The 25,537-nt window shown below is 35.4% G+C and overlaps 1 protein-coding gene across 5 annotated transcripts; it reads right to left on the reverse strand.

Moving 5' to 3' along the window:
- Positions 1-258: 258 nt before the first annotated feature.
- Positions 259-24,912, reverse strand: LOC143242993 (prolyl 4-hydroxylase subunit alpha-1-like). 5 transcript variants are annotated; one of them, XR_013023550.1, is made up of 9 exons: positions 23,683-23,958; positions 23,083-23,150; positions 21,828-21,939; positions 18,370-18,447; positions 17,418-17,471; positions 16,494-16,562; positions 16,191-16,287; positions 1,641-2,605; positions 259-1,277 (listed from the first exon to the last, which is right to left on the reverse strand). XR_013023550.1 is itself a non-coding variant. In XM_076486602.1 (9 exons), exons 4-8 carry the CDS (start codon positions 21,879-21,881, stop codon positions 16,192-16,194), a joined length of 351 nt encoding a protein of 116 aa, XP_076342717.1. In that variant the 5' UTR covers positions 21,882-21,939; positions 23,083-23,150; positions 23,683-23,815; positions 24,690-24,912; the 3' UTR covers positions 4,659-5,401; position 16,191. The 5 variants fall into 5 exon arrangements, 3 of the variants coding, with proteins under 3 accessions (XP_076342718.1, XP_076342717.1, XP_076342716.1); XR_013023549.1 differs by having other exon boundaries at positions 1,637-2,605; XM_076486602.1 differs by lacking the exons at positions 259-1,277; positions 1,641-2,605 and adding exons at positions 4,659-5,401; positions 24,690-24,912 and having other exon boundaries at positions 23,683-23,815.
- Between the last annotated feature and the right edge of the window lie 625 nt (positions 24,913-25,537).

The raw sequence follows: 25,537 nt of genomic DNA on the forward strand, positions 1-25,537 counted from the left end.
AAGAATAACAAAATTTGAAGTATCCGTTGACAGACACGTCATAGGGACGAGAGTATAAACGGAAACTGGTACTGGATTGTAGAGGACGTTGTAGGTTATGTAGGTTCCTTTACATTGGCTTAGTTTTAGTTGTTGTGTAAGTAGGCTTCTTGGATTTTGCGTTTGTTTATATTTGTATCCCAACTTGATATCTGGATGTTTTCTATGGTTATTTTGTGTTTATTTGGTTTACAGTGTTCAAAATCACGTGTGAAGGAGTTTTGTGTTCTTTGAATCTATTTTCCATTTTTCTGCTTGTTTCTCAAATATAGATGTCGTGGCAGTTATTGCATTGTATTTTATAAATTATGTTGTGTTTGTCAGTGTAGTTTTTACATACTATGGACTTTAGTTTTGTACCTGGTATTTCAATAAATTTAGTGTTTACCGGAATGTTGTGTTTTGTTATAATTTTTTTCTCCAAATGTTGGTTATTTTTCGCTGATGTCGGTAATATATGGTATACAGCATTGTATTAATTATGTATTTTAAAATATAAACAAGCTGTTCACAAATATTCTTGTGTCCCAAACTAAATAATTGAATACAAACCGCTACAGTTTATCTGTTGAACACACTCGTAGTGACAACTCCAAGAACAGTAATTAACGCTCAATTTAGGAAATGTCATTTATTTGAAGAAAGAAGTAATTATGTTTTATATGACGCTAGAAATCTGGTTTTGATACCTGTGGTGGGCAAAACAAAGGTATTGTTGTAGCTTTATGCTTAAGAACAACAAATAAACATAAAATTTACAGAAACTCCTGACTACACGTAAATTCGTTTACACAAATTACTGATCCGAGTCTTCTGAGGACTAAAAATAAAATGTACAATTCAGTGAAGACGAAGCTTTTTGAAAAGTTAAAAAAAACAAAAAAAACAACAGACATCAAAATCCAGAAGTGATTTAAAGAAAGATCTGTTTTGTTTTACTGTATCCTCAAATTTGGACATTGTTTTTTAAATAATTGAAAATAATGAACAAAAATAACATGGACATATTTAAAATATAAATAATTTTATTCAATGAGATATTGTTTCAATCAGTAATTTTCCCAATAACAAAAAAAACATTAAACGTGATAACGATGAATTCTCTTTGAGGTGGTGACATATGAAGAAGGCTCAGATGGATAAGTAAGAAAACGCTGTTGCAAGTGTAACGTAGCAACAAATCTGTGATGTATGGAGAATGTTTTGTCATCAGTAGGTACAAGTAGTTTACACAGACTCTGAAATATACATATATATATATATATACAGTTTGTAACCTGTTTGTTGTACACGTACTTGATCACTACAGAACTTTATCGAAACATTTTACGTTTATTATGTTAAGTTTGTAACAAAGTTTTCTTACTTACCCATTCAAGCCGTCTTCAAACAATAGCTAGAGATGATTCTTAAACCCTTCAAACTAATTAGATAATTACTATTAAAGACAAGTGATATTGGTTAACAGTCAATTCCAGAAGTATGATAAAGATAGTTTACAATAATTTCCTGTTCGTAGACAACAATATGAGCACGTGATTAAATTATTGCTGATTTTATTTTATTTTATTTTTTTAACGTGGAACGTTATTATCACCTACGTGTTATCTTCCTGTGGCTTCATTCAGCTGCACGCTACATTTCACATGAAGGCGTTATATTTCACGTCCATCGTCACAGTATTATATCTTGGCTGTTGCTAATAAAGGCTAAGAATATATTCTGAAAACCGTATTCTTTAGAAACTTAAATCTGCACAATCAAAACTATTTGGCATAAATAAAGCATTGGGTGCACAATACTTAAATTTGTTTTATTTAGTGTTACATCTTAACTTTCACATCTCACGTTCAACGTGACTGAAAGGATTATCAGACGAAACGTGTTATCCTCAAACCAGACTGTTTCTCAAAGTGTTGGATGAGATTTTAAGTTATTTTTTTTCATTCTGTGAATATTTCAGTGTAAACTGTTCTAATGAAACGACATTCAAGTGATGTATGATTTCAGAGAGATCTGGGGCAGATGGCCTAGTTGCTTTGCGCCATAAAACACCAAATCAACCACAGAGATGTATTAAAGAAATAAAGCCAACGTTTATATAATAAATTTAAATTAGACTGTCCACATTCTCAAAATATTATAAAACTGTTTCAATTAAAAACTTTACTTTATAAAAATAAAATATTTCAGTATAATGAAGTATAAAGATATAGAAATATGTAGAGTGCATAAGGATCTTCTCAGTTTCACAGTACTTTATACAGTAAAATTTTTGGATAAAACAATTTTTATTGTATTTTAAAAGTGAAGATAGCCTAATTAAATGCTGTCTCATTCTTAACACATCATTAATCGTGTTATTTCTTCGATTAATGCCAGTAATAACCAAAGATATCTTTCTATGTCACGACCTTAATATTCTGATTATATCATTGTATTTTCACAGAGACGTTCATTTTGTGCCTCCGGCTAGTACAGCGGTAAGCCCACGGATTTATACCGCCAAAATCAGGGGTTCGATTCCCCGCGGCAGGACCAGTAGAGAGCCCGATTTGGATTTGTTCTAAGAAAAAAAAACACAAAACATTCATTTTGTATTGAATGATATTCATGTAAAGAGTAAGGTATACAAAGAAGATCTCACAGATAAATTATCTCAAACGTATATTTTCATGGCATAAGGCGTTGCATTAGCAACTTTTGACAGATCACCAACAGCTACTTAGCTCGAAAATATATTCATCAATAGTTATGGTAAAATGATGCCAACTGTGTGCGGTTAATTTCAACATAAAAATGTATCCTGAAGACGGCTGGTATGGATGTGAAAATAAAGAACAACCTTTCGACTTTCTTAGGCTTTTTTGTGAACCTGAAATGTTGTTCTCTACTTTATTCCAATTAAAAGTTTTAATACCCATACCAGCCGTCTTTAGAATACATATTTACTTCAAGTTGATTTCTTGTCGTCACGAATAATTTCAACATAATTTTACGGTTTTACAAAATAGACATTCTCTCGGTTGGAGGAGGTAGGTTTAAAGATTTATAACGCTAAAATATAGTATTCGATTCCAAAACCTGGCACAGCAGGTAACTTAATGTGCATTTCTCTAAAACAATCTGTCAAACAGTCAAAATAAAAAAACTACTGCCAAAATTAGCTACATATTTTCAGTTGTTGAGGACCAAATGACCATTCTCTCTCTCTTGTTTTATTGCGATTTAGGTCTAAAGACCCCGAAGGATCAAGTTCGTTGACCTTATCCTCTACCATTCTGTTTTACAATTGAATATCAATCTTAACAGTAACAACATTGTCGGTAGTGACCTGATTGGCCACTTGTGATTCCCCACGCGCTTCCTCATTGGCCACTTCCATCTTTCGTTTCTTCATCAGCTGCGTTTATGAGCTTCATTATGTTTTCGTTTTCCTCAGACGGTCCAGGTTTGACTTCTGACCCCTGGTTAAGCCAGAGCACAAAGGATCATCCGTGTACAGTGTGCTCCAGCTCACTTCCTATGAACGCTAAATCTCAAATCATTGTGTTAATTTCTTTAAGTAACAGCAGGAAACCAGTCCATTCAGAGCTAAATGGTTTCCGTACGTCATGCATATATAACTACTACACCCAATCACCAAGTTATAAAGTCCTTTCCTTGACAGTTTTGTTGTGGCACCTAATGGCTGCTTTCGTACTTCCTGACATGCATGACCAAGCGTGTTAAGGCGTGCGACTCGTAATCTGAGGGTCGCGGGTTCGCGTCCCCGTCGCGCCAAACATGCTCGCCCTTTCAGCCGTGGGGCCGTTATAATGTTACGGTCAATCCCACTATTAGTTGGTAAAAGAGTAGCCCAAGAGCTGGCGGTGGGTGGTGATGACTAGCTGCCTTCTCTGTAGTCTTACACTGCTAAATTAGGGACGGCTAGCGCAGATAGCCCTCGAGTAGCTTTGTGCGAAATTTAAAAACAAACAAACAAAACCTGACATGCATATTCTTTATCTATAATTTCTTGTGTCAACCACACCTAATAGACTTGTAAACGGTTCTACTGAACAAAGAAGTGAGCTGTATATCACATTTACTACTAAAACTTAAGCATTTTAGGCTCATAAGTAGTGATAAAATTACATTAAAATAAACTGTAGAAGTCCGATTTGTGTAAACGTTTGAAAACCTATCGATTTCTTATGTTTCACTAACTTATAAGGTTTACACGTAACTTTTATGAGTAATTCCAGTATTTGCTACGTTACACAATACGCCAGTGTGATCGGTAAATAAACGTAGCAGAGACTGACATGGGTTGACAAACTTTTCAAGGACTGGTAGTCTGTATCGCCCATCCCGCTAGACTGTGTGAAACTGCACTGTCAGTTATAGTTTGTGTTAAGGTGGAATACACAGTGTTATAGTTTGTATTAAGGTGGAATGCACAGTGTTATAGTTTGTGTTAAGGCACCTGAAGAAGCACAACAAAATTCTTTTTAAGTTTTTTGTTTTTTACGATTAATATTTTACAAAAATTGAAAGACATATTACATGGTTTATTTCAACATTACCCTAGTGAACTGTGAGCGCTGTATTATGTTCAGAAAAAAATATTAATCAGGTAATTCATAAATGCATTCATTCGGATCACACTCAGATCAAGTCAAAATTTGCAATTTTATATCTTCTATGTATAGATAGAATGTAACTCATTTTAGAACTACAAATTTATTTCCTCATAGTGATTACAAACTTACAACTATTTTCAACATAAATGTGTATACTCACAAACTGTTAAAACACGTTTAATTTCTCTTATGTTTACATAAACCAAGTAGACTGTCGGTGTTAGTGTTCGTACAAAATCAGATATTCAACAAATTTTTATCTTATCAAAATCATATGAAACTTCGTATTCAAAATTCCCGACAAATCAACTGCAAGCGAACAATTGAATTTGTGTCACATATTTTAACTAATTTTTTCTTAATTTACATTTTATTCTGAACAGAGATTTAACTCATTTTCTAGTATTGGCTGTATTTTTATAGTAAAAACACCAAAAATCTTTCTTTTTGAGCTTTCAAGTATATTTTATCTGATAATTAAGTTGTTTATCAAAACGTATGGGAAAATTTAACAACTCAATAAAAAGTATATTTCAGATTAAACCTGTCGAATGTAACATATCAGGTTTTCTTTAATAAAATTGTTGTATAGTAAAACCCTGCTTTTAACTTCCATTGTTCGAAAACGTGGTAAATGTATCGTTGGCGAAATTATAAACCTGCGAAATATTCGTTTCTCTCTAAACTGCACAGTTTCCGGAACATCTGGCTGTTCACCCTGAACCACTTGTTGCTCACTAAAAAATATCAAATAAAACAACTGACTTTTACAGAACAAAGTCTATAAAATTAACGAAACATTAAAAACGGCCTTTAAAAACTAAAACCATTTCTGAGGTGAACAGTATCAACTTCGCTTATAACACTGTTTAAAGTTATGGATTTAACCTTTAGACAAAACATGTTTAAAATGGTGCCGTCGTTGAGAGTCCTAACAACGGGAAGACAGTAAAATGTGGCTTATTTTAACCTGAGTGTTATACAGACAACACATTGGTGCATCAGTCCCAGATAAAAGAAAACGATGAGTTAAAAAATTGTGACAAATGCGTCGTATAGTTAGAACAACTTCCTCTTTCCGATCCTTACAAGGCCCGGCATGGCCAGATAGTTAAAGCACTCGACTCGTAATCCGAGAGCCGTGGGTTCAAATCACCGTCGGACCAAACATTTTCGCCCTTTCAGCCGTGGAGGTATTATAATGTTAAGGCCAATCCCACTATTCATTGGTAATAGAGTCGCCCAAGAGTTGGCGGTGCCTTCTCTCTAGTCTTACACTGCTAAATTAGGAATGGCTTTGCGTGAAATTCAAAACTAAAATAAACCAATCCTTACGGAAGCAAGACGGTCAAAGTCCAATTGAGGGTTTTATTTGTAAAGCTTGTCTTCACGTTGCTCACTCCAAGTCGACTGCCAACTGGCACGGAGCCGAGCCTTGAATACAGGACCATTGTCCATGTATAGAAAAGGTCCAGCAGCGAAAACCAAGTTGTAGTTTTTACTCAGGACGGATGGTATAGATATTAACAATTTTACTTAGGTCGAACCTTGTTCTCTGCTTTATTAGTAGAAGTATTAAAACCCATACCAGCCGTCCTAAGTTACATTTTTACGTCAAGTTGCTAGTCTCTTAATGACTGATTGACAAAGGTGGTAAAAAATCGTTAAAACGAGAAAGTATGTCATTCTTACTGTTCTCTCTATTTTTCTTCTTCTTTAATTACTTTCGTTTCTCGACTATCTCTTTCATGACCACTTTGACTTAAACAAGAACTACATCACAATTACAGCCACAAAGTTTGTATATAAAAGAAATATCACACCTTCAAACCTCGTTCTTGCAACTGAGTACGATAAACATGGCTTCCAGATATCTTATCACTGAAAATATTAATTATTTTGTAATATGCAACGAACATTCACCAAAATTTGGTCAAAAACGGAAAGAACTCATTTTCAATTAGATAGTTAACTCTAAGAGTTGGATTAATAAACACAAAATGTTCACTGTTCGAAAATTATAACTTAAGTGTAAAACGTGCTCTTTATCGTTTCCTCGATACTATAACGATGTAAACAGTCAGTACTTTCTGTGTTATTAACTCATAATTTTCAGGTTAAACAAAATAAAACATACACACATTTTTTTACACAATTTTGAGACTTTATACGTTTTGTCGCTTTCAATTCTACTACAGGAATTTTCACCAGGCAAAATGAGATTACTGTAAGCCTAATTGAACTACTATTACTGTAGAACTAATTTTAAAGGTCACAGATTGCTATCTAGTTGGTTGCTATTTCTTTATTTTTAATTAAAAATACTATTCTTATTTATTTATTTTGTAATAAATATATTGTTGCTACCTTTTTATTGTTGAATAAATATTATTATTTCTTCATTTTTCACTAAATATATTTTTCTATTTTTCATTGTTCACTAAACCTATATATATATAATAGTACTGTCTGTTGTATGTTCAAGTAACAACTTCACAAGGTGTTGATGGATCTTGAAATTTGGTATGGAGGTTCATTGGATCCATGCAGAGATACATGCAAACTTGTGCTTTCATACTTTGTTTTGTAGTTTTTAATAGCATTTTTTATAATTACATAAAGAGAAGCAACTTTTCATTACTCTTCAGGACGGATACAATATCTAGTATGTTAAGATTTCTTTATTGTTCAGTGAATAGATTATTGTTACTTCTTAATCGATATGACTTTTACTACTTACTGTACACTATTTATATTATTTTCACAAAAGTATTATCTAAAAAAAGTATGTATGAATTATATTTTGAAGAGTTCTTTATTTTTGTGAATAACGTAATGGCCAAGATGTCAAGTGAATCAATTCTAAATGGATGGCCAGCATGGCCAGATGGTTATGGAGCCATCCCACCTAACAAATTTGCCCCTTTCAGTAAAGGGAGCTTTATATTGTAACGATCCATCCAACTATTAATTGTTAAAAGAGTAACCCAAGAGTTTGGTGGTGGATGGTGATGATCAGCTGCCTTCCCACTAGTGTTTCACTGCTAAATGAAGGACGGATAGTTCAGATACCTCTCTTTTGAAGCTGTGCACGAAATTCAAAACAGACTCATCTGAGGGGACGTGTATCGTGACTGGTTCAAATTTCCTTCTATTCATGTTACATTTTTATAGTTGAGGATGTGCTTATTTTTCCCAGCATGCTTAGCTACTGTTGATATACCTGTATTTTAAGTTCTGATATTTTTTGTGTGTTTAGACATATGGATATGAAAAGGTTTCTTGGTGTCTCCAGTTTAATATTTTGAGTATTCAAACCTAAAATAATGTACATTTGGCTTGGGTTTGTCTTGACCTGAGAACAGTTTGAAACCTACAATAATGTACATTTGGCTTGGGTTTGTCTCGACTTGAAAACAGTTTGAAACCTAAAATAATGTACATTTGGCTTGGGTTTGTCTTGACCTGAGAACAGTTTGACAGGAAAATGAAGAATGGTAAAGAGGATTGATGTATATTTAATTAGGGTTTTGGTCTTCACTAATAAATTGTACGTATGTTAGATGATCATTGTTGTTTGTAATCTCGGAGAAATATTATTTATTGTGCATTTACTTTTGAAAGACAACAAAAAATATTTTTAACAATGTGTTCGTGGCTCTATTAGTTATTTTATGATGTTCTATTTCTAACTGAAGTGGATTCCTGTACGTGGTAAGGGGACCTCCCAGGGAAGGTTCTGTTCTATCTGGTTACCTTCTCTGGGATCTAAACATCCACCCACGTGTTTGCCGTGCGTGGCGACCCGTGAAGGGGAGGAGAGGATCCTGGTGGTTGAGGGGTCCAACCCTAACACACCACTTTGGCCTCGAATTCCTGTAGACGGGCGGCCTTTGGGTGGCCCCCTTGGGTCAATCGGCTGGTCCACTTGGGCTAGAGTCAACCAAGTACCAGTGTTGGAAGTTCTCAACGGGTGTTGTGGACATTGTGCCTGATGCTGGTGTTTGGGTATAGTGCTCACGAAACCCTGGCGTTGCTGCATTGTCCTTGCGTGACTTTGTAGTGCGTCCCCTTGTAGGGCTCCATGGTGGGTGGGGTCAGTGGGTATCGAAATTTTTCCTTTTCCTATGGATCCTCAAAAAATTTAAATAAAATTGTAAAAAAACAGTCAATGGGTAAGCGACCACGTCTTGAATACTCAGAACAGCAATCTTCAACATCAGTAACACACGTACCTCATTTTCTTATATTACATTCTCTTTCGGAAAAACCTTTAGGGCAAATGTCCCCTTTTTTTATTCAAAAGGGACTAGAGGGACTTGCTGGCTCTCCAAAATCAGTAAAGAAACTTCGATCTGGTGACATATTAGTTGAAACATCCACATCCCAACACAGAGAACTCGTGTTGAAATCAAAGGCAATTGGGGATATACCTATTGAGGTTACACCCCATGCTACCTTGAATTCTTCACGAGGAGTTATTGTTGAAAGGGATTTGAAGAACGTTCCCGAGTCAGAGATTCTCGCTGGTCTCTCCACTCAAGGAGTTTCTGCAGTGAGGCGCATCTCCACTCGCAAAGATGGAATTACACTGCCAACAAATACCCTCGTTTTAACATTTACTTCACCACGTGCACCTGCCACCATCAAGGCAGGTTATCTCATTTGCAGGGTTCGGCCATACATACCAAACCCTCTTCGATGTTTCCAATGTCAGAGATTCGGCCACTCAAAGACATCTTGTCGTGGTTTCCTGACATGTGCTCGTTGTGGAGGCAAGGACCACGATGCCTATGACTGTGACATGAACCCACATTGCGTAAACTGCAATGGTTCTCACCCCTCATACTTTCATTCTTGCCCAAAATGGTTGGAGGAAAAAGAGGTGCAGCGTCTGAAAACGACACATAACATTAGTTATCCTGAGGCTCGGAAATTGCTGTCCACAACTCCATCTCGGACATATGCTGCTGCACTTCATTCCACAACTACAGTGGGAGTGCAGACAGATCTCTGTGCCTCCAAAAGAATCGTTTTCAAAACAAATGAAAAGCCTTTTGACCTCCGTGGTTAAAAGGTTGATGAATCAACTACCACACCTATCTCTGTCCCTCCCATACCTTCCAACACACCTCAAGATCCACGTCCTTCAGTTTCAAATACAGGCATTTCGTCTGATATATCTTTTTCTCCCACCACAAGAGACAAAACAATTATTCGTTCGCGTTCTCAGTCACTAGATTCCCCTTCCAATAACAAAAACCTGCCCACCCGACACAGAGCAGGATCCATGGAGGTTGATAGACCTCCTCCGACTAAAGACAGTAAAGAAAAAAGACGTGGTCGTAAACCGAAGGGTTCTCCAGCCACTTCACCTACCCGTTCTTAAAAATGGCCACCTTGATACAATGGAACTGTCGAGGTTTACGTTCTAATCTGGATGATATCAAAACGCTGATTGCTTCCTACCATCCTGTTTGTCTTTCTTTACAAGAAACATTTCTCAAAACTACTGATACTGTTTCCATTCGGCAGTTTTCTCTGTACAGAAATGACAGGTTGTGTGATGGTCGAGTACATGGAGGGGTGGCACTGTTGGTTGATCAACACGTGCCCACCCTGTCTTTGTCACTCAACACACCCTTGGAGGCTGTAGCCATCCGTGTTTCCTTGGGTCATACCATCACTGTTTGTTCTCTGTACCTGTCCCCTGGAAAGACATATGATCAATCAGATCTGGATGCTCTCGTTGAACAATTGCCATCTCCGTTTCTAATCCTAGGGGATTTTAATGGACATCATCCCCTCTGGGGAAGTGCTATTATTGATGGGAGGGGCCGATCTGTAGAGTGTATGCTCTCTGATCACAATCTTTCTCTTTTCAATACTGGTTCTTCCACTTACTTTCATGCACCTAGTCAGTCCTTTACCGCTATTGATCTCTCAGTTTGCTCCCCTTCATTATTCTCCCATTTTTCATGGAGGGTTGACAGTAATCCACTAGGCAGTGATCATTTTCCAATCCTTATAAGAGAGACTGGCCGTGGTCGATGCCACCCTACCCGCGTGCCCCGGTGGAAGCTGGATCAGGCAGACTGGTCCACTTTCACTGCTCTCTCAGAACTTGATCCTGCCATCGTAAATCAGCCATCAATAGACGACGGTGTAGCAGCGGTAACTGACTGTATTACACATGCAGCTGCTCAGTGTATTCCTAAAACCTCGATACGTTTTCCATGATATCCTCGTCCGTGGTGGAATCCTGCTTGCCACTTAGCACGGAAGGCTCAAAAGCGGGCCTGGGATACTTTTTGTAGATATCCCACACTTTCAAACCGGGTTGCTTTCCAACGGGCCCGTGCACATGCTAGGTGGGTAAGACGTCACAGCCAGAAGGAATCTTGGATTAAGTTCACAACCAGTATATCTTCTACCACCAGTTCCAAGATCATATGGGACAGGATTCGAAAGGTTAATGGACACTACAATTCTATCCCCCTCTCGATCTTACTCTCTGATGGTCAGGAGGTGACTGATGTTCGGAACATCGCTAACACTCTAGGTGAAAGCTTTTGCCGGGTATCTAGCACTTCTGCTTGTTCCTCCACCTTCCTGGCCATCAAGACTCGGGCGGAGCGATCACCTCTTTCCTTTCGAACTGACTGTTTCTTTGACTATAATCGTCCCTTTACCCTGGTGGAACTAAAAATGGCCCTTCATCGGTCTGCCAGTACGTCTGTTGGACCTGATGATATTCATTATGACATGCTGCACCATCTATCTCCTGCTTCTCTTGATGTCCTTCTGATTGTTTTCAACCGGATCTGGCAGGAGAATGTTTTTCCTGATGCTTGGCGCCAGGCTATTATTTTACCTTTCTCTAAGCCAGGGAAAGATCCCAAGATTCCTTCAAACTACCGTCCAATTGCTTTGACGAGCTGTCTCTGTAAGACATTAGAAAGGATGGTTAATGCTCGTCTTGTTTGGTTCCTTGAATCAAACAACCTCCTCTCGCCCACCCAGTGTGGGTTCCGTCGACAGCACTCCACCACAGACCACCTAATTCGTCTTGAAACATCTATCAGAGAAGCCTTTCTCAACCGCCAACATCTTGTATCAATATTCTTTGACATAGAGAAGGCTTACGACACAACATGGAAGTATGGCGTTTTGCGAGACCTCCATACATATGGGTTACGTGGCCATTTACCCATGTTTATTAAAAAATTTTTAATGGACAGGAGATTCCAAGTTCGTGTGGGTTCGACACTTTCCCGTTCCTTTGTACAGGAACTTGGAGTCCCTCAAGGCCGTGTATTGAGTGTTACACTCTTCAGTATAAAGATAAATGCCATCACTGAACAACTCCCTCTCACTGTTGCGAATGGGCTGTATGTCGATGACTTTCACATCTCATGTCAGTCGTCAAACATGAGATATATTGAGCGGCAACTACAAACCGCCCTCAATTGTGTACGGAAGTGGACTATGGCGAACGGCTTTAATTTCTCTCTCTCCAAAACTGTATGCATGCACTTTTGCCGTCGACGGGGTATTCACCCTGATCCTGAACTTCATATCGGTGGAGTTTTGCTGCCAGTTGTCCCGGAGACTAAGTTCTTGGGGCTTATCTTTGATCGTAAACTGACCTTTATACCACACTTAAAGCAGCTTCGGGTCAAATGCACAAGAGCACTGAACATCCTCCGTGTTCTCTCTTCTACCAGTTGGGGGGCAGATCACTGTTCAATGTTAAAGGTATATCGTGCTCTTATTAGATCGAAACTCGATTATGGATCAATGGTCTATGGCTCTGCCAGACCCTCGGCCTTAAAGATGCTGGACCCCGTTCATCACCAAGGACTTCGACTCTGCACTGGGGCTTTCCGTACCTCTCCAGTTCAAAGTATATACATTGAATCTCATGAACCTTCTCTACACCTTCGCCGTTTGCAACTATCTTTACAATATACTTCGAAACTTCATTCCTTACCAAAGCATCCCACCTGGAAATGTGTTTTCCTTCCTCGGTGGGCAGTACTTTTTCAGAACAGACGATCTGTCATTGCTCCGTTTGGCCTTTGCATCCGGAAGCAATTGGATGAATTGGGTCTGTCCTTGGATAACATTGCATGTTCCACAGGTCGGCCCATCCCACCATGGCTTATTACAGCCCCAAATGTGACCTTTCTTTCAGTCACCTAAAAAGGCAGATACTCCAGATTGGAAGTACCGTCTTTTATTCAATGAATATCTTTCAAACAATCATTCAGTTCCTATTTATACAGATGGTTCCAAATCAGGTAATTCAGTGGGCTCTGCTATGGTTTGCTATGGGTCAGTAGTTGCACGCAGAATCCCTTCTACAGCTTCTGTGTTCACTGCTGAACTGTATGCCATATCTCTTGCCCTGGATCATATTGCAGCTGAGCAGTACTCCAACTGCACTATTTATACTGATTCGCTTAGTTCTATACTTGCCTTGGAATCGCTACACGTTAGCTCACATCCTATTCTCGCTGATATTCGTAACCGACTGGCCCGTTTCTCATTAGCAGCTACTTCAATCCAGTTTTCTGGATACCAGGCCATGTTGGTATTCGCGGGAACGAGCTTGCAGACATGGCAGCTAAATATGTCTGCTTCAGCACCATCACTCCTATGCCTATTCCGTACATGGACTATGGTGTTGTCTTCAAGGCTCGGCTCCGTGCCAGCTGGCAGTCCACTTGGAATGAGCAACGTGACAACAAACTTTTCAAATCAAACCCAAAATTGGACTTTGGCCATCTAGCTTCCGTAAAGTTTGGAAGGAGGAAGTTGTTCTCACTAGGCTACGCATTGGTCACAGTTTTTTAACTCATCATTTTCTTTTATCTGGAACTGATGCACCAATGTGTAATTTGTGTAACACTCAAATCACTATCAGCCACGTTTTACTTTCTTGCCATCGTTACAATTCTCAACGACGGCAATATTTTAAACATATTTTTTCCCAGGGTCAATCTGTAACATTGGACAGAGTTATTGGTGATGGTGACTCTGTCCACCTTGATAATGTTTTAATATTTTAATGGCCATTAACCTTTTTAATTGTGGTTCCTTTTTTACAGTTTTAATCTCTGTCATTCAATTTGACATTGGACAATGGCCAGAACATTAAATAACTCGACACCAGGACTGGAAAGGCCAACTTCAGGTGACTAACGCTCCTGTTTGAACAATCCGTTTGAACTACTCGTTAGTCATCCTGGCGAGTTGTTATTATACTTTTACTGCATATCATTTCACACTTTTACTAATTACCGTTTTAGTACTGGCCATATTGACTCATAACCCGGAACCAGGACTGGAAAGACCAACTTCAGGTGACTGACGGTGGTTTTTATACTTACCTGTTAGTCTTCCTGGCGGGTTACGATCATTACCATTCTGCTACAGGTAGTTCTTTACAACTTTGTTGACTGGATGTCAACACTGGGTTTTACGCCATTTTCTGTCTTAATTGCCGTTTTGCTTTTATCTTCAATTACTTCTACAAATTTTACTCCATTTACTTGACTTTATCCTTTTACTGGACATTTGGCTACTCATTATTACGATTTTGCGGAGTGTCTTTTAAAACTTTTACTTTCTTTTACATTTTGATAATAGCTGCTATGACACATAACCCAGAACCAGGACTGGAAAGGCCAACTTCAGGTGATTGACGGTGGTTCTTGAACTTACCTGTTAATCTTCCTGGCGGGTTATGATCATTACCTTTTTGCTAGAGTAAATACCTTACAACTTCTTATACTCTACCTTTTATCTTAACATTGTAGACTAGGTGTCAACATTGGTTTTATACTTTTTTGTTTTACCTTCAGTTCCATTTATGTCTATTACTACATTTATTTATTTATTTTTACATTTTTACCGAATGTCTGGCGCAGATAGCCTCGCTGCTTTGTGCCATAAAATACTAAATCAATCAATCAATCAATTCTAACTGAATTGAATAATTTGACTAGTAATATTAGCTTGCATATCTTTCGTATACACAGGTGTAAATTCTGTTAGAGATTTTTTTCATTACTAGTGACAGCTAACCCTTGTGTAGCTTTGACACGATATATATAATAAATAAACACGTTTTTACCTAATAACAAGACCTAGTTTCAATTTTTTTCAATTATGTTTTAAAATTTCTGTTGTGTTCTACTATGATATTATTGCATTGCATTCTTCTATGAATTTGTTGTGTTCTATCATATTTCTAGTGTTCTACTCTATATTTTTTTCTATAATATTTTACTGAGTGCTAATATACATCTGTTATATTTTACAATGGTTCTGTTGCTGCAGCTAAAAATTGCACACTATTTCTCTGTGACAGTACTGCAGATAAAAATTGCACACTATTTCTCTGTGACAGTACTACAGATAAAAATTGCACACTATTTCTCTGTGACAGTACTACAAATAAAAATTGCACACTATTTCTCTGTGACAGTACTACAAATAAAAATTGCACACTATTTCTCTGTGACAGTACTGCATATAAAAATTGCACATTATTTCTCTGTGACAGTACTACAGATAAAAATTGCACACTATTTCTCTGTGACAGTACCACAGATAAAAATTACACATTATTTCTCTGTGACAGTACTACAGATAAAAATTGCACACTATTTCTCTATGACAGTACTACAGATAACAATTGCACACTATTTCTCTGTGACAGTACTGCATATAAAAATTGCACACTATTTCTCTGTGACAGTACTACAGATAAAATTTGCATACTATTTCTCTGTGATAGTATTACAGTTAGATCTACAGTTTCATGCATATTTTTCATATAATTTTCACATATTTTAATGCATGTCACTCCAGAGTTGTTAAAACCTGTTAGAACTGTTTTATGTATTTGACAACAAATAACTATTCTGTGTTATCATGTTACATGTTTCTACTATTACAGTTGGCAGTGTACAAAGATGTGTTACATATTTGACTAGTACAGTTGACAGTGTACAAAGATCTGTGTTACATATTTGACTAGTACAGATGACAGTGTACAATAATTTGTTTTACACGTTTGTACTATTACAGTTGACAGTGTGCAATGATCTTTGTTACACGTTTTAACTAGTACAATTGGCAGTGTACAATGATCTGTTACATGTTTGTACTTATACGATAGTGTACAATGATCTGTGTTTTGACTAGTACTGTTCACCCTCACTGTAGATGTACACGCTTATAGCTGGAATCAAGTTTTGATTAACGTATTTCCTAATGTACAAGAAATGAAGAAAATTAGAAACGTTTGTCTGAAATCAGAAATTCTAAAATTGTGCTGTCGTTTAGTCGGCCATGTTTTCCATGGTTATTAATTAGGTATACTTTATTCTCTCTTCATAGGTCTCAATAGTTAGACTTGCTAACCATCTGACATGTTTGAGTCATTTCTTTAGTTCAATGTGATCACTATTTTGTTACGAAAACTGACATAAAATTAGGTCAGTTAACACTTACCTCACTTAGATCCGTGCAGCACTGGACACGCCCCGTGACGGGTCATCTCGTCTCCTTCCCCATTTCTTTTTAAATTCCACCAGAACGCAACAGATCCCTGGAAAGAGTATAGGTAGTGTTTCTTAAAAGTTAGTATAGGTAGTGTTTTTTAAAAGTATTTTTGTCTATGAATTTCCCGAACTTTTCAGTTTGGTTACTTCATCATACATCCGATTGTATTTAAACTGTTCATAATATTAAGGTTTTTGTTATGATAATAATACAAGAATGGCATTAATAAACGTAAAATAAATGTAACTATACCTTCTTTGGCCACACCACAGTTCCGGCATAAGTAAAAGCAGTGGCTCCACCAGCCTCGACATCAAATAGCTGAAATTAAAATGTACATCTGTTACTAATAGCGTAATTTATCTGTCCCGGCATGGCCAGGTGGGTTAAGGCGAGTGACTCCTAATGTGAGGGTCTCGGGATCGCATCTCCCTCACTGTGGGAGCGTTATAAATTAACGATCAATCCCACTATTCGTTGATAAAAGAGTAGCCCAAGAGTTGGCGGTGGGTGGTGATGACTCTAGTTTTACACTGCAAAATTAGGAACGGCTAACGCAGATGGCCCTCGAGTAGCTTCGCGCGAAATTCAAAAACAAACTCATCGCACTGTTTTCGTAATGAAAACTAAAAAAATGTATTAGTCTTTCCAGCCCACAAATGGTGATTTTTACAGCAATATTGTTGTTGTTAGGCCTAAAAACTAACGAGATATTTATGAATAGTTCACTGATATGTTTAAAAACGAAATATTAGCTTTCTTAAGAAAAGAAAGTATTTTGTTTGTTAAAAATGGAATAGTTACTTAAAATAATATTTCATAGAACATTTATAAAAATATTTCGTTTGTAAGGTCTACAAAATGAAAAAAAACATAACTGAATAAAGAGTCATTTTAAAAATATATTAGACATCGGCTACTTAACGGAAAGAATATGAAGAAATATTCTTCTGTTTTTCCCTCACAAAAATATTTCTATCATACCTGAAAGATGCTTTGACGTTAAGATAAAACAACAACAAAATGTTATTGTTTCTCTAAACTTTAAACAGACATTATATCTTTATAAACAGACAGAAAGACTAGTTGGAATATTTAAATCAAATTAGGCCATGATAGGTTTAGTTCTGTAGTTTGTGTTAAGTAATTAACAAATATTTAAAATTATTAACTTACATAAAACATCCACGTTGCTATCCGATCTCCAGCCCGGTATTCAAATCCTTGAAACTTTGAAGTAAAACAATATATATGTATATATTTCCTTCCATAACCTACATCTTATATTAAAAAGATGCAATTATAAACTACAAATCTAATAACAATGTTTGGATATTTCTCAGCAAATCATGTTTTATACAGAAGTTAATAGCATTGTTTCTAGGTAACAAGCAATACAATAAGTTAGTTTCTAATTGTTTGTTTGACTTCAAGCAAAGTTAATATGGACTATCTGCTGTGTACATTGCGGGAAATCGAACCCTGTATTTTAGCAGTGTAGTTTTGTAGACTTACTAATGCACTTATTTCTGAGAAATGTGTGAACTAATCTGATTTTGAATTTCTACAAATCACTTTTTCATCTCTTATGAATATTTTTCTCGAACATCAACTTATAGCTGCAGAATTACAATCTTTAAAACTTCAAACTTGTCTTGTAAAAATTTCACTCATCTTACTTATATTTGTTTTATTACTTTCCAAAGTTTGATTTTGTTGAGACATGCACGGCTAATGAAAACTCTGACCCAGTACAGTTGCATGGTCATTACTCACCTCCATAAACTAATCTCTTAGGGTCAAACTTGACCTAGTATATGGCGTCTCAGACAGTGCATTATACAGTTTGCGCTCTCTTACTTGCCAAAAACACTGGGTCTTTGAGGCAGAGAGTGTATTATAAGAGTGACAATCAAACACCACTGTTTCAGCAAAGCAGTCTATGAGTTTGCGGTTGGCTGCGTTAACTAGTTTATCACTTCAAAATTAGCCTGAAGTAACTTTACAAGAAATTTAATAAATAAACAATCTCATCACTCAAAACATCTGGGAAACATAAAATTATACCAAGTTTATTACTAGATTTCGAATGAAGAAAAGTCTTATCTCTTAATTAAGATATTCATACCATGAATGCATTCATTCCAGCACTTTGTAGATGGTCCTGATGTGATACGTAGTGACCACCAATCCCATAGTTTGCGACCTAAAAATAACATAGAAAACTCTTTTATACGGGGATGAAACAACATGTCAACAGTTTAATAAAACATGTAACTAAACTAGAAAATTGACCCAAAATGAAATTAAAGCAAGTAAACATGACTGAAACACTGAATTACATAGGAAACTTCCCAGTGCTTACAGAGAAAATAATAAATCACAGTCATGAGTAACAACTAACGAAATTCATGTCAAGGTCATAAAAAGGTAATAAAAGAAATGCTACTTATCACGAGTAACAATTAACAAAACTTGTGTTAAAGTCATACGATTTTAACTATAGAAACGTTACATATCACGGTTTTAAGTGACTGTCAAGTTTTATGGTGCCCCATTCTTTATACTGGCGATTGTTGGCGATACATTTCAACAATAAACAGACGGCGCTCAACCTACTTGTTTTATTGTAATATATTAAAAACAAGCGAATCATATGTACACAAAAAGCTGTTAATTATTGAACAACGCATCCTTCTTGCTAACCTATAATATTCTGAATTTCGTTAATTAATCAACTATATATCCTACCTGGTAACTATTATACATCTCGTTAATTAATGAAAAATATATTTTACCCGGTAAGTTACACAATTCTGAATCTCCAAAATTAGTGAACAAAATTTACTTGGTTAGCTACAGCAGTATCAGCCTCATTAATACATCAATAATATATTCTACCAGGTAAGTTCCAGTGTTGTGTCTTAACCTCTAGTATTTGGAACGTCGTCAATTCATCAGTGATATATTCTACCAGGTAAACTAATGTTTTCTGAATTTCGTTCATTAATCAGTAATATATTAACCTACATGGTAAGCTATAATATTATGAATTTCGTTAATTAACAAAGGGAATATTATCATATCCAGTAAGTTACAGAGTTGTGAATGTCTTTAATTTATCACTAAAAACATTACCTTACAGGATAAGCTACAAACTTCTGAATAATGTTAATTAATGACGAATATATTATCCAACGAACTTAGGCACACTATTCGAAACCTCCATAAATAAACAAAAAATACCATTCACTGTAAGTTATGGTTTCCATTAAATCATCAACAATATTCCCTACAATCAGTGATGTCGAGAAACCCACTTGTTGAGAAATTTATATGCAAAAACGGCTTGTTTGGGTTGAGAAAATATTTTACATAGAAGAGCGAACAACGTTTCGACCTTCTTCGGTCATCGTCAGGTTCACAAAGAAAGAGGTAACTGACCGGAAGCTGACCACATGTTTGAAAGGGGTTGTGTAACTGTGTGTCGAAATGTAGAGGGCGGCATTAGATGTTTGAATATATAATATATATTAATTAAATATTTTAATATTTTATATTTTAATATATTTTAATTTTATATTCCTTAATTAAATATTTTCTCAACCCAAACGAGCCGTTTTTGCATATAAATATTCCCTACAGCCCAACATGGCCAGGCAGTTAGGGAGCTCGAACCGCAATCTGAGGGTTGTGGGTTTGAATCTTTGTCATACCAAGCATTCTTATCCTTTTATCCATGGGAGCATTATAATGTAATGGCCAATCCCACTTTTCTTTGATAAAAGTAGCCTAAGATGTGGCGGTGGGCGATGATGACTAGCTACCTTCCCTCGAGTTTTACACTGCTAAATTAGGAATGACAAGCGCAGATAGCTCTAATGTAGCTTTGCGCAAAACTCAGAAAACAAACAAATATTTCCAAGCTACAGTATTCTGAATCTCGACAATTACCGTGTTTCTCCGAAAATAAGACAGGGCTTATATTAATTTTCACTCCAAAATATGACACTAGGGCTTATTTTCGGGGGATGTCTTATTTTGATATATTAAAAAAATGAAGTTACAAAGTAAAAATTATAAGACGTCTAAATAAATAGAAATTACGAAAACATTCAGAAACTCAATTTGATCAATACTTAAACAAACTAATTAACTAACTATTAAACTAATTAATAAATTAATTTTTTTTATTTCTTTCCTCTTCCTGCCACTCTTAACTAGGGCTTATTTTAAGGGTAGGGCTTATATTAAAACTATCCCCAAAAATCACACTAGGTCTTATTTTATGGGTAGGTCTTATTATCGGAGAAACACGGTAATCAAAAAGTATCCAGTAATTTTATTCCCAGTGTGCCCCTCAAAAAGAAAGGTACACCTTTCGAAAGCGTTCGGGTTATAAGATTTTGATTATTTTTTTACCTGGTAAGCTACAGCATTTTGGACCTCCTTAATTAATTAATAATATATTATCCTATACTGATATTCTGAATGTCGTGAATTCATCAGTAAATACTAAATAGGGTGAGCTACAGTATTCTAAATATCATGAATTGTAAACAGTATATTACCCTATTTACCAGCTATATTATTATGAATGTCATTAATTAATCAACAGGCTAGCCCATCTAATAAGAAAAAGTATTCTGAATTTAATTGATTAATCAAAAATATATGGCATCAGGTAACCTATACTATGCTGAATTGTCATTTAATGGACAATATATCCTACCAGGTAAGGTACAATATTCTAAACCTCGATAAATAAACAAAAGTATATCATACCCGATAAGCTATGATTTTTTTTAATCTGGTTAATTCATCAACCATATAGATTATCCTACCTGGTAAACTACAATATTTGTAAACTCGTTCATTAATCAACAATATATCCTACCTGGTAAACTACAATATTTTTAATCTCGTTCATTAATCAACAGTGTATCCTACCTGGTAAACTACAGTATTTTTAAGCTCGTTCATTAATCAACAACATATCCTACCTGGTAAACTATAGTATTTTTAATTTCATTTATTAATCAATAGTGTATCCTACCTGATAAACTACAATATTTTAAAACTCGTTCATTAATCACCAATATATTCTACCTGGTAAACAACAGTAATTTTAATCTCATTCATTAATGAAAAGTGTACCATACTTAGTAAACTATAGTATTTTTAATCTCATTCATTAATCAACAATATATCCTACCTGGAAAACTACAATAATTTTAATTTCGTTTATTAATCAACAGTGTATTCTACCTGGTAAACTACAGTATTTTTAAACTTGTTCATTAATCAACAATATATCCTACCTGGTTAGCTACAGTATTTTTAATCTCATTCATTAATCAACAATATATCCTACCTGGTAAACTACAGTATTTTAAATTTCGTTCATTAATCAACAGTGTATCCTACCTGGTAAACTACAATATTTTTAATTTCGTTCATTATTCAATAGTGTATCCCACCTGGTAAACTACAGTATTTTTAATCTTGTTCATTAATCAACAGTGTATCCTATCTGGTCATGTACAGTATTCTGAATCTCATTTATTAATCAACGATATATTCCACCTGGTAAGCTTCAGCTTCTTCCTTACTGTACTTTGTAGCCAACCCTGTAATCATTGCAACTCAATGGTCCAATTTTACAATAATTGGATCATTTTCTTTCGTCAACCAAGAGCTAGAAGGTACAGAAAAATATTCTTGTGAAACAAATATAGTAAATTTATTTCATCACCAAAAGAAACTTCCCTCTAATTATCTGATTAATTACTTGGTCTTTATAATATCTCTGTTCATCTACTTTACTATTAATATGTTTTGCTGAGAAATACTGTGGCAACAAATCTAGTAAACATTTATGATTTTCTTTACCATCCAAGCGACCAAACTGTCTCACAAGACGTAACTTTTAGATATGTACATGTTAGAACAACAGTAGGTCTTTTAAAGTATTACTTTACAACACAAAACACAGAGAGAAGTTCCTTACAATACATTATATTATCCATCACACAACAACAACAAGGATAGTCTATCACAGTACAACAACAGTGGATTAGTCTATCACAGTACAACAACAGTAGAGTAGTTTATTACAGTACAACAACAGTGGAGTAGTTTATCACACAATAACAAGAGTAGTCTATCACAGTACAACAACAGTAGATCAGTCTATCACACAATAACAAGAGTAGTCTATTACAGTACAACAACAGTGGAGTAGTCTATCACACAATAACAAGAGTAGTATATCACAGTACAACAACAGTGTATTAGTCTATCACACAATAACAAGAGTAGTCTATCACAGTACAACAACAGTAGATTAGTCTATCACAGTACAACAACAGTAGAGTAGTCTATCACAGTACAATGACAGTGTAGTAGTCTATCACAGTACAACAACAGTGGAGTAGTCTATCACACAACAACAAGAGTAGTCTTTCACAGTACAACAACAGTGGAGTAGTCTATCACAGTACAACAACAGTGGAGTAGTCTATCACAACAAGTAGTCATCACAGTAGTCATCACAAACAACAATGAGTAGTATATCACAGTACAATGACAGTAGAGTTTTCTCTCATTATACAGCAACAATAAAAAAGTTAATCTTAAAACAACAACAACAGATAATCCCCTCCCAGTACAACAACAATGGATTAGTCCTTCATTATACAAAATAAAGAAGTCCATCTCTTCAAATTGTTACACTAATACATAGACAATTCAATCAATAACCATTAAACGAGGTGATAAACCTCTAGTTGTTAAATATTCATCCACTGTCGACATACTCACTTGTATCTTGAATACACACCTTGCACTTGTTCACATAAGAGAAGCTTCAAATTCACCACTGATACCATAGTGAGAAGACCTATGAAGCTATAAGGAACGAATGATAATGTTCAGATTACAATATTACACAAGGAGGAAAGACTGGTAGTATTGAAATTACAAAACTACAATGGCTGGAATGACTGATAGTGTACACATCTTAGGTTTACTATTGAAGGAAAGATTGATGGTGCACAGATCTCAGGTTTACTATTGAAGGAAAGATTGATTGTTTACAGATCTCAGGTTTACTACTGAAAAAAGATTTATATTGCACAAACCTTGGGTTTACTATTGAAGGAAAGATTGATTGTTCACAAATCTTAGGTTCACTATTGAAGGAAATATTGATTGTGTACAGATCTTAAGTTTAATATTGAAGGAGATTTATAATGTACAGACATACGTTTTTTTTTTATTACAGTGTTCAATCGTCAAGTATACAGTGTAAGAAATGTTATCGCTAAAGTATATTTGCCCATTCTTTCTAAATGAATTGTGACATTTTGTATAACTACTTTTGCGAAGAATATTGATTATTAATCCTTAAGTTCATATGCTAAAATGTTTAAATTCTTACTGTAACTTGACTAATATTCTTTAGTCTTTGAATTTCTTGGTCACTTATGACATCGTGGAGTTGAACAATATAAGGTTTGTGGCTCTTTTCCTCTAACTTAATTGGTTGTATTAGCAGATACGGATGATGACCACTGAAATAAACACTTGAGATCCTTATCCCATTTTAAAGGCTGTGACAAAAACATCATATATTACAATAAAAAATACTGTATTTTAATTTTATTGTGAGTAAATTAATTATTTTATAGTATGAACACTATTAATACTAAAAAATTCACATTTACATTAGGTATGAGTTAATATGTACCAGTTTTAAACAGAGTAGATGGATGTAATTAAAGGCAGTAGATACTTAAAGGTAAATAAAGATATCCAGATGTCAATAAAGTAGGAAACATTGAATGCAGTAGACACATGTATATAAATAAAGTAAGAAACAGTAGACATTTAAATTTGAATAAAATGAGAAACATTGATCACGTGTATTGAAAAAAAGAGAGTAGAAAAATATGCATAAATAAAATTAAAACAGTAGACAAATGTAAATGAATAAGTAGACAAGTGCATTTCAATGAAGTAAGAAACATTAAAAAGTATATGTAAACAAAGAATACACACATGTATACGAATAAAGTAAGAAACAGTAGAGACCTACATGTGAATGAAGTAAGAGACATTGAACACGTATATATGAATGAAGTAAGATACATTAAACAAATTCTTGTAAAGAGAGAAGTATAAATCAATAAGGTAAGAAACACGAGACAACTACATGTATGAATAAATAAAGACATCTACATGGGAATAATGTAAGACACTTGTGAATGAAGTCATTGACAATGAACACTAATCCATGCTAATTTTTCTTACATTAAGGCTACTTATGTAACTTACAGTAAAAAACATGCTCATATTTGGTATAATAAAACAGCATATTTACGATGCTCCTTTAAAGCTGGTTCCTGTTTCTAATATACAGATTTACTTAAAACATATATCTATTACCCTGAGTTGTTCTCCACGACACAGTCTGTTGAATTGTTCCTTTTCTATTACAGGATCAAGATTGTCAACAAAAGACACTGGCTTGAAATTCATTTCATAAGACATATAGTTTCTATCACTAAAGGAAACAGAAACAGTCTTCCAAGTTGTTTCTATAATAAATCAGAAAATGTTTAGCAAGGGATAACAGAAAGTTTTGGATATTTCTGGTAGCTACACCAACAACTAAACAGCTACAGTTAATCCATTACTGATAGTTACACCAACATCTAAACAGCTACAGTTAATCCATTACTGATAGTTATACCAACATCTAAACAGCTACAGTTAATCCATTACTGATAGTTACACCAGCAACTAAACAGCTACAGTTAATCCATTACTGACAGGTACACAAGCAACTAAACAACTATAGTTAGTCCATTACTGAAAGTTACATTAGCATAGTCCCCTCGGTGTGAATTCCTGTACGTGGTGAGAGGACCTCCCAGGGAAGGTTTTCTTCTTTCAGTTTACCTCCTCTGAAATCTAAACATTGAAGGAGGAGAGGATCTTGGTGGTTGATGGGACTAACCCTAACACACCATTTTGGCTATGAATTCCTGTAAACTGGTTAGGGTCAACCAAGTACCAGTGTTGGATGCTCTCAACAGGTGTTATGGACATTATATCTGATGCTGGTGTTTGGACATAGTGCTCGCGAAACCCTGGAGTTGCTGTAGTGTTATTGTTTAGCATTGTAGTGCATCCAATGGTGGGTGGGGGTCAGTGAGTACTGAAAAATTCTTTTCTTATTATGGTTCCTGCAAATAAAAACTTAAATAAAATAGTGGAAAAGCAGTCCATTG

Source organism: Tachypleus tridentatus, unplaced genomic scaffold (assembly GCF_004210375.1).
Source record: "Tachypleus tridentatus isolate NWPU-2018 unplaced genomic scaffold, ASM421037v1 Hic_cluster_2, whole genome shotgun sequence".
Taxonomy (NCBI): domain Eukaryota; kingdom Metazoa; phylum Arthropoda; class Merostomata; order Xiphosura; family Limulidae; genus Tachypleus; species Tachypleus tridentatus.

Bases quoted from the DNA above. Each gene is read 5' to 3' on its own strand.
- LOC143242993 (XM_076486603.1), bottom strand. From the start codon at position 21,881: ATGATTACAGGGTTGGCTACAAAGTACAGTAAGGAAGAAGCTGAAGCT. The intron at 17,472-18,369 runs GTATGAATATCT...TTTACTTCAAAG, and splicing joins CTGGAATGAATGCATTCATG to TTTCAAGGATTTGAATACCG. The intron at 16,288-16,493 runs GTATAGTTACAT...TACTCTTTCCAG, and splicing joins CTGTGGTGTGGCCAAAGAAG to GGATCTGTTGCGTTCTGGTG.